General features: G+C 43.0%; 2 protein-coding genes across 2 annotated transcripts in view; one reads left to right on the top strand and one right to left on the bottom strand.

Annotated features, from left to right (window-relative positions):
* LOC109954969 (probable E3 ubiquitin-protein ligase HECTD4) overlaps positions 1–9,158 on the top strand; it is a 39,795-nt gene extending 30,637 nt beyond the window's left edge. Inside the window, 18 exon segments of the mRNA XM_020590691.1 lie at positions 45–224; positions 581–1,088; positions 1,090–1,906; positions 1,992–2,199; positions 2,304–2,527; positions 2,844–2,989; positions 3,101–3,204; positions 3,365–3,488; positions 3,881–4,071; positions 4,264–4,410; positions 4,535–4,654; positions 4,773–4,928; positions 5,038–5,141; positions 5,316–5,537; positions 5,630–5,796; positions 5,900–6,095; positions 6,396–6,618; positions 6,988–9,158. Coding sequence (XP_020446347.1) covers positions 45–224; positions 581–1,088; positions 1,090–1,906; positions 1,992–2,199; positions 2,304–2,527; positions 2,844–2,989; positions 3,101–3,204; positions 3,365–3,488; positions 3,881–4,071; positions 4,264–4,410; positions 4,535–4,654; positions 4,773–4,928; positions 5,038–5,141; positions 5,316–5,537; positions 5,630–5,796; positions 5,900–6,095; positions 6,396–6,618; positions 6,988–7,124 — 3,974 coding nt within the window. The 3' untranslated portion in view covers positions 7,125–9,158.
* Positions 9,159–10,139: 981 nt separating this feature from the next.
* LOC109954894 (L-serine dehydratase/L-threonine deaminase) lies at positions 10,140–13,088 on the bottom strand. The gene is made up of 8 exons (XM_020590537.1): positions 12,912–13,088; positions 12,591–12,747; positions 12,395–12,434; positions 12,168–12,307; positions 11,779–11,870; positions 11,048–11,275; positions 10,819–10,943; positions 10,140–10,727 (listed from the first exon to the last, which is right to left on the bottom strand). Exons 2-8 carry the CDS (start codon positions 12,741–12,743, stop codon positions 10,534–10,536), a joined length of 972 nt encoding a protein of 323 aa, XP_020446193.1. The 5' UTR covers positions 12,744–12,747; positions 12,912–13,088; the 3' UTR covers positions 10,140–10,533.
* Between the last annotated feature and the right edge of the window lie 2,966 nt (positions 13,089–16,054).

Genomic DNA, 16,054 nt, shown 5'->3' on the forward strand with positions numbered 1-16,054 from the left:
ATTTATGAAATCTAAAATAAAACATCCTATTGTCTTGATTGTAGGTGTGTCGCCCCCTCCTGGTGCTATTCTGGTACTACACTCTTTGCCACTGGAGTTTCCTCTGGCCATGGCTTTTGCTGAACAGCTGTTGACGTGGAAGCTGGGAGAGGACAGTGAAAGATCAGAGGATGAGCTGGACACAGTGCCCTCGTCTGTGCTGCTGCAGGTGGTAGAACTGCTAGGTAGGTTGAACGGCCATTATGGCAACATTTAATTGAACCCAAGTTATTAATCTGTTAATCCAACTATAGTTGGTGTATACATTAGTATAATACATCCATAGTAAAATCCTACACAACAACCACTCAGTAGGCACAAAAGTAGATTTTACCTACTTGCTTACAAGGTCATAAAATGCCAGTCTTATAAAATCTTTGGGGGTTGTGAGCTTGTTAAACTCATATTTATAATTTTTTACCTTTAGCTCTATAAGTCATTGAAGAACTTTGAATCCTTGCAAGACAAATTATACTAAGCATAGAAAATTCACAAAATCCCATTTTCAGATGTTTTCATTGTTCTGTTCTTTTTGTTTTAGGTGGTTTGCTTTGGACCACTGATCTGGCTCCTTCCATAAAAGAACTCATCTTTCACTTGCTAGCTGAACTTTTGCGAAAGATCCACCACTTGGAGCAACGGAAAAGCCCTGCTGGCCTTTCTAGCTCCATTGCTCTGGTGCTTAACCCCTGCCTCGCAGTGCTCATGGCCCTGCAGACAGAACTCCGAAAACTGTACGACCGTGAGACTCAAGGATGGACAGCTGGAGGGGCTGGAGCAGGAGGGTCGTCTTCTGGTGGTATTGCGTTGGCTCTCGGGGCAGAACAGAGCCGGTTCTCCACCTACTTCCATGCTCTTATGGAGGTGTGTCTGGCTGTGGCAGAGGTGACACTTCCCCTCAATGTCAGTGGTTCTTCAGTGGGAGCGCTGTCTTCCACTAGTGCCCCTAACCTTAGTGACTCCTCTTCATCCTCATCATCATCCCCGGGCCAGACGCCACAGAGCCCCAGTCTGCTATCCAAGCGTAAGAAGGTGAAGATGAAGCGAGAGAGCAGAGAGTGACAGTGCCCGGCTGAACATGGCGGGCAGTAAACCTGAGGACATGCTGTGGTTCCACCGCTGTCTCACACTTCTGATGATCCTGCGACATCTTGCCACTAAAGACCCGCAAGGCTTAAGTGTAACCAGCGATGCAGTGACAGATGCCTGCCAGGCCCTGGTGGGACCCACTGCCCACAGCCGCCTACTGGTGCTCTCAGGTATCCCCACTCATCTGGAGGAGGCTGTGGTTCGAAATGCTATCCGCAGGGCTTGCAACGCACATGGAGGGCTCTTCAAAGATGAAGTTTTTATTCCACTGCAGGAAGAGTACCCCAAAAAGCCAAAAGCTGGAGCTGGGGTTTCCAGCCCACAGGATGGCAAAGCAGGCCCTGAACCTGAGCGCCCCTTTCCCACCACTGGAGGTCCTGAGAGTCCTGACAGCTCTAGCAGCGTGACCCCAGCTATGAGTGTGAGTGCTTCAGCTTCTACCAGCCAGACCTCCATCTGCAGCTCCTCTCAGGGAGTCTCCCGCACTGCCAGTGAACTGTCTGTTGATCAGGAGCTGTTAGCCGTTCCATCTCTCACCCCTGCAGCTGCAGCTTCAGCTGTTACTTACCCACAGCAGGGCCCCCAAGACCACCAGACTGTTTCTAGTCAAGAAAGTCTTGATACCTCCCTATGTAGTACAGGAAGCTTGGGGAGTCTCGGTAGTTTGGACAGTGCAGAAACACCGTCTGTGTCAGATGGGGGCTCTATGCACACAGTCACTTCACTGGAGAGCAATGCAGTCATGTCCAGACCCATCAAGGGCTATGCTGTCATAGAGGTGGGTTGATTAACAGTCACATAAAAGATCTAAACTCTTTTGTTTGGTTTTATTCTGACAAAATACACTTTGTTTATTTTTTTAGGTTCGTTCTCGGGCCAAAGTGGAAAAAATCCGTGCTAGCCTTTTTAACAGCAGTGACCTGATCGGATTGTCCAGTCTGGAAGGTGACGAGGAGCTAATGGAATTGACTAATGAGGAGATCCTCACAGCCTCCAGTGTTAACCAAAGCCTGTTTGACACACAGGGAAGCTCGGCTCTTGAAGACTACTTCCTGGACAAATCGGTCAGAGGTCGGTGTTTGAATCTGATTAGTTATTGCTTATTTTCTTCTTTTGCAATGTGACATTACTTCTACCAGTATAACATCTTTAATCATCTTTGTCCATGTTTCAAGGTGACAAGCTCATACCTGGAGCACGAGATGTCCTCACAGATATTTTTAAGAGCTGTGTGCACTCTGAACAGATGCTCAGTCTCACACCGGCCAAACCACTTAAAGTGTCTGACATTTACCTCAGCAAAGAGCAGATCAATTCTCAGACCCCCGGCAACCTACTGCATACTTTCTTTACCAGTGTTCGACCTCCCAAGAAACTACTTGAAGACCAGCTTACCCAGGTATATAACGGGGCTACAGTAATCCTATGCACTTTTTAATACAATTACATTCTAGCAGAGACCAAAGATTTTATTTTGGTGGCCCAGCTGCATAGATTTGCAACCATAAACATTGTTTTTTATACATTTGCAATCACTATTCAAAATTATTCATATTGACATTTAGTGTTATTGATAACTTTACAGATTTGTTCCATAATCCTAATTTGTAGTCATTTTTCAAGTGTTACATGTTGAGATTCCCCTCTGCCTCCCTCTGGGATCAAGAACTACAATTATATTGTAAATGTGTGCCAAATGAATTTGTTTTATTCAGATTCTAAGAAAGTATGGCACTCCCAAGCCCAATAAGAACAAGTACAGCAAGGCAGGAAAAGAGCAGCATCAAGGCAAGGTTGTGAGCACCAAGAGGCCCATCACCAAACCTCCCACCAAGGAAAAGTCTGTGCTCAACAGTGTCCGGTGAGTCCGTTGAGTTTCACATAACACATAAAAACAAATACACATGGTTAGGCAGATTTACACATTGACATGGTAACTGAATTAAATGTTCCTGTCTACTGCCTCTCCCAGGACGGCACTGAATGAGAAGAAGGCAGTCCTGAAGCCAAAATCACCAGAGAAATCCAGGCCTGAAGAAAAAGATGTGGAAAAATCTCCTGCTAAGAAGACTGAAGGTTGGCAGTACTCAGATCAGTTAAAATGTATGCCTAATCATATCATTAGATATATGCAGAAATGAAAGTGTACTTAGTCAATTAATTGATTAAGGTTACTTACTGCAAGTCCTGTTTTGAAATCTGTGAGCTGCCACACATACCACTTTGCTTTCTTTAGTCCCAGAGGAGAAGTACCTGACGCTGGAAGGCTTCCATAAATTTGCCGTTGACCGTGCCAAGCAGGATATTCGCAGTGTCTGGAGGGCAATTTTGGCTTGTGGTTATGACCTCCACTTTGAAAGGTGGGGAAAGCCAGACACCCAATGACCAGTACTCAGACTACTGTAACTCAGACAGTGTCATACATACACAGGAAACTCAACATGCCGTTTAATTTTAACAGAATGTGTCCTCTTCAAACTTTTATGAAAATAGATTTTTTTAAGTGATTTTTTTTTTTTTAAATGCCACTTTTGAGTCATCAAATTTTACAAGCAATGCAGTTTTAAATTGTCAGCAAGACATCTGCCTGTATTTTTTGTCCATCATATAAAAAGTAGGATGAAACACACTACAGCTTATTTATCTACTACTGAATGGAGCACAGTTGATTACTTTTCAACATACAAGAGGGAATAAATATGTGGGCAATAGTGAGAGCTCTCTATGTAACACAGGCTGTCCTCCATACCAGGTGTACCTGTATAGACACTCGGCATGCCCAGAAGGCCTGCAGGAAGTGGAGCTTGGAAATGGATGTGGCATTGGTCCAGTACATCAACAGGCTGTGTCGGCACCTGGCTATCACACCAGCTAGACTACACCCCCATGAAGTCTACCTGGACTCCAGTGATACTGCTGATCCTCGTGTTGCCTGCCTGCTCAGTAAGAAACCTGCCTGCGCATTAAAGCACAACTGTACACAAGGGGCAGATTGTCCCTCCCCTTCCAATGACATGATTGTGTGAATCCATTCTACTAGCTACTAAAGAAAGAGCTCTCATGTTTCTTTTGCCTACAAAGTTCACACATGCTCTGTTGGTTTGTCAGTTACATATAACTATGTGTGTTTAACAGATGTGCCTGTGGAGAGCCTGCGCTTGCGCTTTGCTCTGCTGCAGTCCCTCAACAATACCCTGGAGAGTTTCTTCCTGCCACTGGTGGAGCTTAGACAGACACATACATATCAGAACAGCATTGCTGCTCTGTTAAGTGAAGCCAAAGGTGAGCAGCATCTCAGCACCGATCTAACAGGTTAGAGAAAGAAAGCCAACTGTGTGGGTGATTTTAAGTCATGTTAGTACAGTGTGGCGGTGTCAGTGTCACCACTTTTTTCTTGTTGTTACAGGTCTAATCTTCTATGACACTAAGGTCACAGTAATGAACAGAGTACTGAATGCCACAGTACAGCGGACAGCTGACCACGCTGCTCCAGAGATTACACTGGACCCACTAGAGATTGTGGGAGGTAGGCAATCCTTTCACTACTTAATGTATTGTTTGTTTTTTTTCAGTTTAATATCTCATATCACCTGTCAAGGTTCTTTGCAAACATTCTTTCTATCTGTCTGAAATTTGTCTTTCAGGAGAGATCAGATCATCAGAGAACACATATTTCTGCCAAGCAGCACGTCAGCTATCTTGTGTGCCGTCGTCCCAGCTTTGTGTAAAATTGGCCAGTGGAGGAGACCCAACCTATGCCTTTAACATCCGCTTCACTGGAGAGGAAGTTCATGGCACAAGTTAGAATTTATCTTTCACATCTTTTTCTGTACTGGCTTGCAGTGTTTTACTTGTTGAGGTGTTTTTTCCCTGTACCTAACTGTAGCTTTGTTGAATGTGTCTCTTCAGGTGGCTCTTTCAGACACTTCCTCTGGCAGGTGTGTAAAGAGCTGCAGAGTTCGGCTCTGTCTCTGCTGCTCCCCTGCCCCAGTGCTGCAGCCAACCGTAACAAGGTAAGGTTTTTCAGTCTCTGACATGTTTTCAATATGTCCTGTTTTAACAAATCTTCTGTGTGTTCTGTTAATATTACAATCCCAAGAATAGTCTTTCTAAGAATAATATCTGGCACAACAAAGTTTATCATAGGTGGTGTAATATGAGTCATAGTGGCTTCTTGTTTTCCTCAGGGGAAGTACATCCTAACACCGTGTCCTATCAGCTATGCAGAGGAACAGTTGTTGCACTTCTTTGGTCAACTACTGGGCATAGCCATCCGTGCAGATGTGCCACTTCCTTTGGACCTACTAGGCTCCTTTTGGAAGGGTCTGGTGGGTGAGTCCCTTGATCCAGAGCAGGACCTGCAGGAAGCTGATGTGCTCACCTACAACTATGTCAAAAAGTTTGAGAATGTATGGGACCAGTATTGTGTATATGTCGTGTTTCGCTGTTAAGACCGTAGTTCTGCAAACCTTAACATGCCCTCTGTTGGTTGACTCTGCAGGTGAATGACGAGACAGAGCTGGAGACCCTGTGTGCTGAGATCTCCTCCCAGCACCATTCGGGTGAAAGCCCAGATTCCCCCAGCCGACCTTACTGCACCTTTACCTATGTCACTATGACTGGTGAGGAGGTGGAGCTTTGTCAGGGAGGCCATAGCCTCACTGTCAGGTACAGGAAATGTACTCAGCTTATTGTTCAGGTTTTTATATACTTACATTACAGTCAGTTTTTATTCTGGTTGTATTGTATGCTTCTTTATGCATATTTTAAGCTGGGAAAATAAGGATGTTTATGCACGGGCGGTGCGGAGCCTTCGCCTGAGGGAGCTGCAGAACGTGGAGTGCATGACAGCAGTGCGTGCAGGGCTGGGCTCCATCATTCCCCTGCAGTTGCTCACCATGCTCAGCCCCCTAGAGATGGAACTGCGCACCTGCGGCTTGCCTTACATCAACCTGGAGTTCCTCAAGGTAAAGTATACATTTCTGTGAAATTTGTTTATACTACACTACAAAGCAAGTGGAAACATTTCCCACCTCCACGTATTATGCTGACTTGCTCTCAGCCAGTCACACGACAGGGTCAGGTATCAGTGAACGTTTAATATTTTACTGATAATATGTTGCAATGCAGAGAGATGTGTTATAAAGGATCCAGTCAGTCTTGCATCTAGTTCATAACTGTAAGCTTTATGTTGATAAACTCTTTTCTTACAGGTTAATATTAATCAAATCTGATCTCAGTATGTCCCTCTCCTTCCCCCTCTGTAGGCTCATACCATGTATCAGGTGGGTCTGATGGAGACCGACCAGCACATCGAGTTCTTCTGGGCTGCCCTGGAGATGTTCACTCAGGAGGAGCTCTGCAAGTTCATCAAGTTTGCTTGCAACCAGGAGCGCATCCCATTTACCTGCCCCTGCAAAGACGGAGGGCCCGACACTGCCCACGTTCCCCCATACCCCATGAAGATCGCCCCTCCCGATGGAGCTGCAGGTAATAGCTAACAAGGTTTCAGCAGCAACTGGACACATGGACTGCTGTCGGTTTCATGTTGGTGCACAAACCGCTGATTACCTAGTGACTACCAAAGCAGCTCATTCTGTCTTGCAAGCTTAGGCTTTGAACATGTTATTTGTCATAGTTTGACTGTGCTAATAAATGGTTTGTATTATGGAGGGATATGTAGCAGTTCCACACAGGAAGATGCACTGTCACATCTTCTGCAGAAGTGGAATCTGAGTTTCCTGAGTCAATATTTAAAAAAAACAAGCTAAAACAACAGTCTAGTCTTTACTACAGATAGGTTAAAAGTCTTACTGCTGCACAGCAGCTCATTGGTCTTCCTGTTTTCCTGTTCCTTAGGACAGCCAGACTCGCGCTACATTCGCGTTGAGACATGTATGTTCATGGTGAAACTGCCCCAGTACTCCTCTTTGGACGTGATGCTGGAGAAACTGCGATACGCCATCCACTACCGCGAGGACCCTCTCAGCGGCTGAGAAGGCTTGACAACCCAAGGTTCCCAAGTGTGCGCGCCCCGCCTCCTGTCTTACTTTTGACCCCTGCCTCCCTTCACCCAACACACCTGGACCTTCCTCTGAGATGGACAACAGTCCTTGATGCTCTGCTGCTGCAACAAAACTACAAATTGAATTAAATTTTATTTTGGGTGGTTATTAATACTTTGCATGTTTATCCCTGCTTTTTTTAAAGTTAGTTTACACAAATACTGCATTTCATTAATACATTAGACGCATTGTTTTTTGAGGAGTTCATGGAACATAATTAAGAGTTAGCACTGACGCTAATAACAAGTGTCTGCTGTGGCTGCACTGAATTCAAGGATGGCATTCAAGTAAATACAACTTCTTTGTTTGCCTTTTCCCTTCCCCTGACTTTATCAGAGTGTTTAACAAGGTTCACTCCAGTCCTGTGAATAGATCAACTTAACGGGATGACTTCAGATCAGCACTTCACAGGTGCACCTTACAGTCATGATCAGTGAACTCTCTGTTAGTATTGACACATGTTGCTGAACTTTACTGTGAAGGTAACAAACAAGCTCTTACTCTCCTAAAGCTTAACCTAGCTGCCTCCCTCTGTCTCCCCCCTGTGGGGGTGATGTTCTGAAACATGCCTTTGCTGTACTGTAGGAGCCTCTCTCTAGAGGGTCATCCTGGTTGTGTGTGAAAAGAAAACCCAAAGGATTTCCATAGAATTATCTGATGTTTGAGAAGGAGGTACGACTACTATAAGAAAAAGGAGGCCTAATGCGGCCTATTTTTGACCAGGTCGGCTACAAACAGGCAGATGTGAGCAAGTGCTGTACAGGATAGTATGTAGTTTACTGCCTGTTGTAAAAAAAATTACCAACTGCTAATGGACAAAATGTATGCCTATATAAACTGAATACATTTTATTCAAGTCTCTGAGGAGAGGGTATTTAAGTAATGTAAAAAGTCATATTAATCTATTAGTTTATGAAAACCCTCTATGCTGTCTGCGTTGCTGTGGCAGCACGGTAGGTCAGGTAGGCTGGACAATAAAAGAGGTCTGCTGGTTCTGATGTACATTTGCATTTCAGGTTTGTGAAACCAGTGTTGCTTTGTGAACATGGGAAGGAGGCGATGTTCTCATGAGCTGCTCTCCCACATCGTTTGTGTGCTATTGCTACTGAATGTGCACCAGCCCTCCTTCAACGTAGACAATATACACACATACACTGGGGGAGGGGTGGCGGATTATCCTGTGTTCTGCCTTTTTTTATAGTTTTCTTTAATGAAAGACAAACAGGATTCTACTGTTTTGTTTGTTTGTTCTTTTACCCATAACCAAATATTTAGCTTTGTAAAAATGAAATGGGGAAAAAAAATGTAAATAGACTGAAGTTATCTTGGATGGCAGTTTATATTAATTGCTGATTCATTTCACCTTATAATTTTAGTTTTTGGTTTGCACTACTCTTCCAGGAAAAAAAAAAAAAGGTTCTAAAATGAGCAAACTAGGTGATGTCTGTTGGATATCCAGTTTGTTGTGTTATTATTTTTTATGGGTTTTGGAAATGACCAGTAGTCTATTCACCTTTGTCTTGTACTCTGATGGATTCAGTTTCTTCTACTCATGGTGAAACACGTTTTCTTGTGTGAGTAAAACCGCCATTTTACTTGGATAGAACTGAAAAACACAGCAGAGGTGACATTGGACACATACTGGGTTGTTGAATTGCTTGCAGATTTTGGTTCAGTTCTTTTGAAGGTTGCTGCTAACAAGGACGCTCTCCTTTCTAATACCTCCGCCTACGGGGGAGTGGATGGGGTCATAAAAAGGACATCCATACAAAGAGTTGTTGCGATAAAATGTGTGCTGTACATTTACTTGATATTTATTACAGGTATTTATGGTTGCATTAACTTAACTTTTACTGTCTTACCTCTGCACATCAGAAACAACATATCTAAAATGGATTACACAGATGTAAAGAATCCAATGGCATTTGAGATTTCTGTGTCACAATAAAGAAATGTCTTCATGTACGTCGTCCTGCTGTCCTGTTGATCTGGTCACTGCTTTTCTGTTTTTTTAATTTTCTTTTTGATGATTTTTTTGTTTCAGAATGGACAGAGAAGGAATGTGGATCATGACGTCAGTAAAGCATGTTATGCCTCTTTAGGACATGCTTTGTATGCAAGGCCTCTGCCGTGGACTCTGGTTACGCCACCACTGCCTGTAAACAAGATGCCTTTTCAAAGCAGCAAATACTGGGCCAGGCTAGTCCCAGCCGGATCTCTCATCATGTTCCTTGCTGACTCACACTGTCCCCACAGCCCCATTGTGAGCTGTCTGCAAAGGCAACCATCCACAGCTATAGAAGCAATGTTTAAAAACAATCAGTTGCATCAACAAAAGGTTGAAGTAATTCATAGATACACTGTAATACACTGTAAGCACATTTGAATGGAATTATACAGTGCGGACTGTAAATCAAGGATTTTCTGCATGTTCACCCTAAAAAAAAAGATTTTCTGGTCATCCACAAGATGTGCACGTCAGTCTACCAGGTTGTTTGCTAATGTACAGTGGCTACATTTACTAAGAAAATGATGGATAAAGGAGCCAGACAACTGTCTCCCCTCTTTCTTTCTAACATTAAGGGCCCTCCAACCAGAAACATGCTCTCTTTGCTGAAAAGGCTGAGGCCAAATTTAAAAGGTTATGATTTACTCATTCATAAAGGATCACAACTGGATGTAATTCTGACTGCATTTGGCCTGCCAAAGGTGAGAAAAACTTAATTTAAAAGAAAGCCACTGACATCAGGGCCATTAATGAATTGTTCTTCAACAGCTGAATGCTATGGGAGAGATGTAATTTAGCTGCATAATAAGTTTAAACATAGTTTAAACAACCCCTTTACCAGTAGTTATATCAAAGGGCCTTTCATAGAAAATGAACTACATATATACTGTATGGTATGTACAAATGCAAAACACAAAAGCACTGTGAATGCATGTTTAGAAGAGTGCAATTTATTGTATGAAGATGATGATCCACTCATGTTATACTAAAACCATTGTCAACATATGTATGATAGTTTACCATCTGGAATACAAAACTAGCAGGGCAATTTTTCTTTAGGCAGAATATTCACAAATGTAAGTTATTTTTAAAATACATTTCAACAGTACAAAAGCAGGATTCTCTGGTCACCTTCTACCTCTGCCAGAGCAACATCACAATTACAAGATCAAAAAGAAAACCCTCCAGCAGCACACTCTCACATTTGTCAGCCTCGGTGCTCAGGAGTATTTCACAGTCTGGAATGATTCAGTGGACCACATCAATACATTGCGTTTAGGGACTGAGACCAGCTGACTGGGGAATAGAGGTAAGGTCAGGAAGTTGGCCATGCTAGATAATACCAAGCTGTTTTTTCAGCCTCCACAGTTGGTCTATGCTGATGTTGTTGCCGCCACACACCAGGATGACCACCGGGCCCAGGCGCTGGGCCAGTTTGCCCTCGTCCTGCAGCCTTTTGATAACATTACTGTACACGGCTGCCAGGGCGGCACCACAGGCTGGCTCCACCAGGACCTTCTCATCATCTGCACAAAGAGGAGATACCATGAGAGATCAGTCTCGCTGACTGTCATTGCAGATCCAGTGTGCACCTCTTCAGGTGTGGGCTGTACTCACCTACAAAGTGTTCCACAGCTTTTACAGCCTCCTGGTCTGTGACTACTTCTGAGAAAACTGTGTGTTCACCCACCAGCTTCATTGTCTGTGCAGACACCTGTGTCAGGCCCAGTGTGGTTGCCACGCTGGTGAGCAAAATTAAAAGGTCCGCTTTTTAAACACGAATTCTAAATAGTGTCAATATTTGGATGTAATAGCACCTGTGAATAGGTAATAGATTACACAGTACCTGGTAATTGCAGGTAAAGTGACCAGCTCTCCAGCCTTCATGGCTGCATTGAGGCTATGTGCTCCCATGGTTTCCATGGCTACAATAGGCACGTCAGCCCAGTCAACTCGGTGCAGTCCCTCCACTACGCCATTCAGCAGCCCTCCACCGCCCACCGACAGCACTATAGCTCCTGGCTTCTCCCTCAGATCTTGCTCCAGCTCCTTCACCAGCGACGTGTGCCCTTCCCTGCACACACAAGCACAATCATACCCAGTCAGTCTCCTAGAGGTTCAACATCAGTTTTGGTATAATGTGAAGATAGAAACTCAGACTTTGCTACATGTTGCAGCCTGTTTGCTTTCTTCTTCAAGGCAGTAAATCTTCATCATTATGCTGACCATGACATTGGTAATATATGCTTGTGTGTGCGAAATGAACAATTTGACAACGCCTCAAAATTGGCACTGTGATATATATAAAAGATACTCTGTATCTGTCATAATGCCTCATCGAATTCCTGCAACTGCATGAGCATGAATGACAGTGCAAGATAAGACAGGTGTTAACATCCGTCACATTTTAAAACAATTTAATTTACTTTAAAGTTGAGAAGAATCTGTCTTATCACTTTTCCCACCCTGTGTATCTCATGACGGATACATTACTATTCAAGAATGTCATCACAGAGAAGATGGTAAGGTAAATGCTGTCACAATCCCTTAAAGGCACACAGTCTGAGACTGTCTCACCAGATGAGGGGGTCATCAAATGGAGAGATGAATATCCAGCCAGGGTTGTTTGCCACTAGCTTATGTCCGTATTCAATGCTTTCATTTACAGCCTGAAAGACAAGACACAACTTCATTTAATCTGAAATCAAATTATTTTAATTCAACTGATTTATTCTACAATACAATTTATTCTGCATTTTGTGCATTAAACTATAAGACCATTTTAATTGTTAAATTTTGCATCCTCATTCCATTTATCTGCTCGTCTTCTTATTTAGCATCTCAGTCTGTTCTAAATTAATGAAAATATTAAATGTGCACAAACCTTAACCAGAACTTAATATTATTTAAACCCAGGAGGAAAAAAATGCAATATGATTAATATAAGGAACACACGATTAACTAACCTTGCCATAAATGATCACAGTGGCACCTTCGTCCTTCAGCCTGCCCACTGTGGAGTTTGGTGTGACACTTGGAACTACTATAGTAGCAGGTACCCTGAGCTGACGGGCAGAATACGCTGCTGCCATACCAGCATTTCCTCCTGTTAGGACCAAAAGCGTCAAAGATTACACTGTCGAACACAGCAAAAGGGCCAAAGATAACTATTATATAGATTTGTGATGCTGACCTGAACAGCAGACAAACCGCTCACATCCTCGCTCTGCCCACTGAAAACCCAAAACCCAAAATAACCCAGTGTTCAGACTGAAGATGACACACTAAAACTGGTTTATATAGGGTCTTTGGATCTAATCATCAACACAGATTCCTATACAAACAGGACAAATCACACCATCACCACAGCGACGAAAAGAACTACTCACAGTTTGGCAGAGATGCCCGATGCCCCTGATCTTAAAGGATCCTGTTGGCTGAGATGAATCCAGTTTCAGGTAAACAGGGGTTCCAGCCATTTTGGTCAGGGCAAGACTCTGTCTCACTGGTGTGGCCACATGAAGAGGCTGCTGAGTCTTCATCTCACTGTAGAGCAGACAAGTGGAGAAATATATTTCATTAGCCAAGTGTCAAATCTTTAAAAACATCAAGCTGGTTAAAAAGAAACACTGGCAAATATGATTGTAAAGCAACAATGATCAAAAATAGAAAGGGAATGTGGATGTTTTTTAAATCTCTGTTTAACTTACCACACTCAGGTAAAAGACAGGAAAACAAGCTGTGTTGTAGAGAATGATCCCAAATGTCCCTATTCCTATGTTTCTGTCAAGTGAAGTGCATATATATCTGCATATGTTGTGGGCTTGGCAAAGGATGGCCACTTGCAGACCAATCAGTCACCAGAGCCCTCCCAGTGACTGTGAGGATGAGGCAGGCCCAGGATGAATGAAAATCCGCCCACTGAACTTCTTCCCATGTTATCAGACAACAAACAAGGATGTGTCAGTCTGGGGCTGTACTGTAAACTGGATGATGTCTGCACTGACAGGAAGGGCAGACAAAAGAATGGCTTTCTACCTCCTGGTGTCATAGATAGAACCAGTCTTTGCTTATCTAAACCTGTATCTCTCTTTCTCTCTCTCCTCTAAAGGACATGCGCATGCTGGCATGATCAAACTACCAAAAGCCAGCTCTGGTGTGTCTACAGCCTCTGTGGACAATTATAATCCGAATGATCCGGTGTTTCAACATTGTGAGCTACTGTCACAGTCTGTAGGGCTATACATACCTAAGATGACTACAAAAGAAGTTTAAATAATGAAGGCAATTGTTGAATGTAACCGTAGGCCTTGCTCAGATAGGCTAATATGCTTATAGTTTTGAAGTAGCTTACTTTCTTTCCTCTTTTGAAGAACCTGAACTGTCCATAGAGCTGTCTGATAGCAGTCTGAGGGCAGTCTTACCAGCCACAGCTTGATGTGAGCATAGGTAGATGGCAAAATGTTGCCTGAAAATCAATGTTTTCTTTAAAGTGACGAGCTGACCAAAGTGGAGAAATACACCTTCCCAAAACTACAGTTAAGTGACTCATTCATTTGACGGGGAGTTTGGCCAAGATCCAATTGTGCAAGAGCTTTAAAAACAAAATGAATGAACAAACAACATGCAGTTGTCTCTGCAACTGAGGTGAATGTACTTACAGTTTTACCTTTGTCATTAGTGTTACATATTGAAAACTCAAAAGGCAGCACTATTTTCATATTTTGCACAAACTTTAAACATTGCTCACTGAGTGCTCACTGATGTGGGTCCAAATAAAACCATTTCATAACATTTGGGTGTACTCAAAAAGCTAAGAGCAAGATAAAAAAAAAACAATTAAGAAGCTGAGAATTTGTAAAGTATTCACCCTTTAGTGTCGACACCTGTGTAATCTTTACAACAACTCACGTGTGACATTATAAAACTGCAAACGTTATTATTTTTTTTTAAGTTGGTATTTTGACTTGTAAAAGCAGCAAAACTCTGGGGTGAAGCCGATAACATTAACATTAGTCCAGTTCCTCTTAAATATCCCATTTAAAACTGCCAGTGCACCACCATGCAGAGTTATCAAGCAGCCTGAACTGACACAACTATAACAAATGCAACTCAGCCATCATAAATGCTATTAATTATATCTGTGCTCTTCCTGCTATGACGGGGTAAAATGTGTGCCTATTAGTCCTGTTAAGAAATACTGTACATGACTACAGATGTCAAGGCCAAAGGCTACTCCAGACAGGATTGTTCCACCATCTGCTGGAGGAGAGCTGCACATACAGGCTTTTCTGAGTGGGCTGCATAAAGGCAGTGTGTAAGGGGGCTTAACAGTCACCCACCTCACCTCAGATCTACAACCAGCAGCTGCTCCCCGCATGATTACCTCCCTTCCCCCCTGCCCCCTAACATCTGATGATGTGAGGGGTCTGTAGAAATCTTCTCTGCCCTCCTTTGACCCATTACAGGTCCTTCCTAGAGGTCAAACTGGCACCAATGATATTTTCTGCAGTCCTGACTGTTTGCTGGAATCTGTTCCTGTCCTGTTTGGTTGCTGAGCCGAACCAGACAGTGATGGATGAGCAGGGAACAGACCCTATGATTCCTCTGTAGAAACTGATGTAAGTCAGCTAGCTAGTCCTCTTCTATCACTTGGCATCCACCCCCTTTGTTTTTGTTGTACTCATTTGGGCTCCATCTTAGTTATTTACTGTTTGTTTGTAAAACAGAATTATTTTAGCTACAATTCATATGTGATCTCCCATCCTCTGTCCAGCCTAGATTAGGGTTTTGACAGGTGTATTACTTGGTCGATACTAGACATCCTACAGTATCACCCTAGACCAGTAACTGTGTCTATGTGTACATGTTGTATACCTTCTGTTTAAATGTATGTGCCTGTACCATTTGGTTTCACTTGCTGTAATAAATCAACAGGTGCCTTATTCCTTACAGCTACACTTTGATTTTTTTGGGCATCCTGGAGGAAACTGAATGAGCTAAAACACAACACTGACATACAATACAAATACAGGTAAAGCTTATAAAATAGTTTTTAGCAAATCCTTGCTTATTTACACATTCAGCAGACATGGAACAAAATTTGCATTGTGTGTCTGGCCACCTGACCAGTAAGCCTAACAGGCCCGGCCCTAACCAATTTGGCGCCCTAGGCAAGATTTCAGGTGGCGCCCCGTTGCATCGCATTGCATTTTGAGATGCTTATTCATGCTTTCATTACTTCCCGTTTGGACTATTGTAACTCATTGTATCTTGGGGTCAGTGAGTCTTCTATCAATCGCCTCCAGATGGTCCAAAATGCAGCAGCGCGTCTTTTAACAGGTACAAGGAAATATGAACATATCTCTCCAGTTTTGGCCTCCCTACATTGGTTACCTGTCCATTTTCGGGTCCATTACAAAATTTTACTCTTTGTTTTTAAATCCCTTCATGGCTCTGCACCATCCTACTTAACCGATTTGCTTCATTGGCATACACCCACACGCTCTCTGAGGTCAGCAAATCAGTTTCTCTCGAGTGTCCCAAGAACGAAGCGTAAGCTTAGAGGTGATCAAGCCTTCTCAGTTGCTGGTCCTAAACTCTGGAATGATTTACCGCTGTCCATTAGACAAACCTCTACCCTGTCTGTTTTTAAGTCTCTTTTAAAAACTCATTTATTTTCCCTGGCATTTTGATATTTTTGTGTTGATTTTAGTCATTTGATTGATTATATTTTATATTGTTGTTTGTGGTTTATAATTTATATTGTTTTATTGCAATGTACAGCACTTTGGTCCACTTTGGTTGTTTTTAGTGCTTTATAAATAAAGTTGGTATGGTATGGTATGGTATG

This window comes from Monopterus albus, unplaced genomic scaffold (genome assembly GCF_001952655.1).
Source record: "Monopterus albus unplaced genomic scaffold, M_albus_1.0 scaffold12.1, whole genome shotgun sequence".
Classification (NCBI taxonomy): Eukaryota; Metazoa; Chordata; class Actinopteri; order Synbranchiformes; family Synbranchidae; genus Monopterus; species Monopterus albus.

Excerpts from the sequence above, each read along its gene's own strand:
- LOC109954894 (XM_020590537.1), bottom strand. The coding sequence starts at position 12,743 with ATGAAGACTCAGCAGCCTCTTCATGTGGCCACACCAGTGAGACAGAGT. Across the intron at positions 12,435-12,590 it reads TCGGGCATCTCTGCCAAACT|TGGGCAGAGCGAGGATGTGA; the intron begins GTGAGTAGTTCT and ends TTGGGTTTTCAG. Across the intron at positions 12,308-12,394 it reads GCGGTTTGTCTGCTGTTCAG|GAGGAAATGCTGGTATGGCA; the intron begins GTCAGCATCACA and ends TGGTCCTAACAG.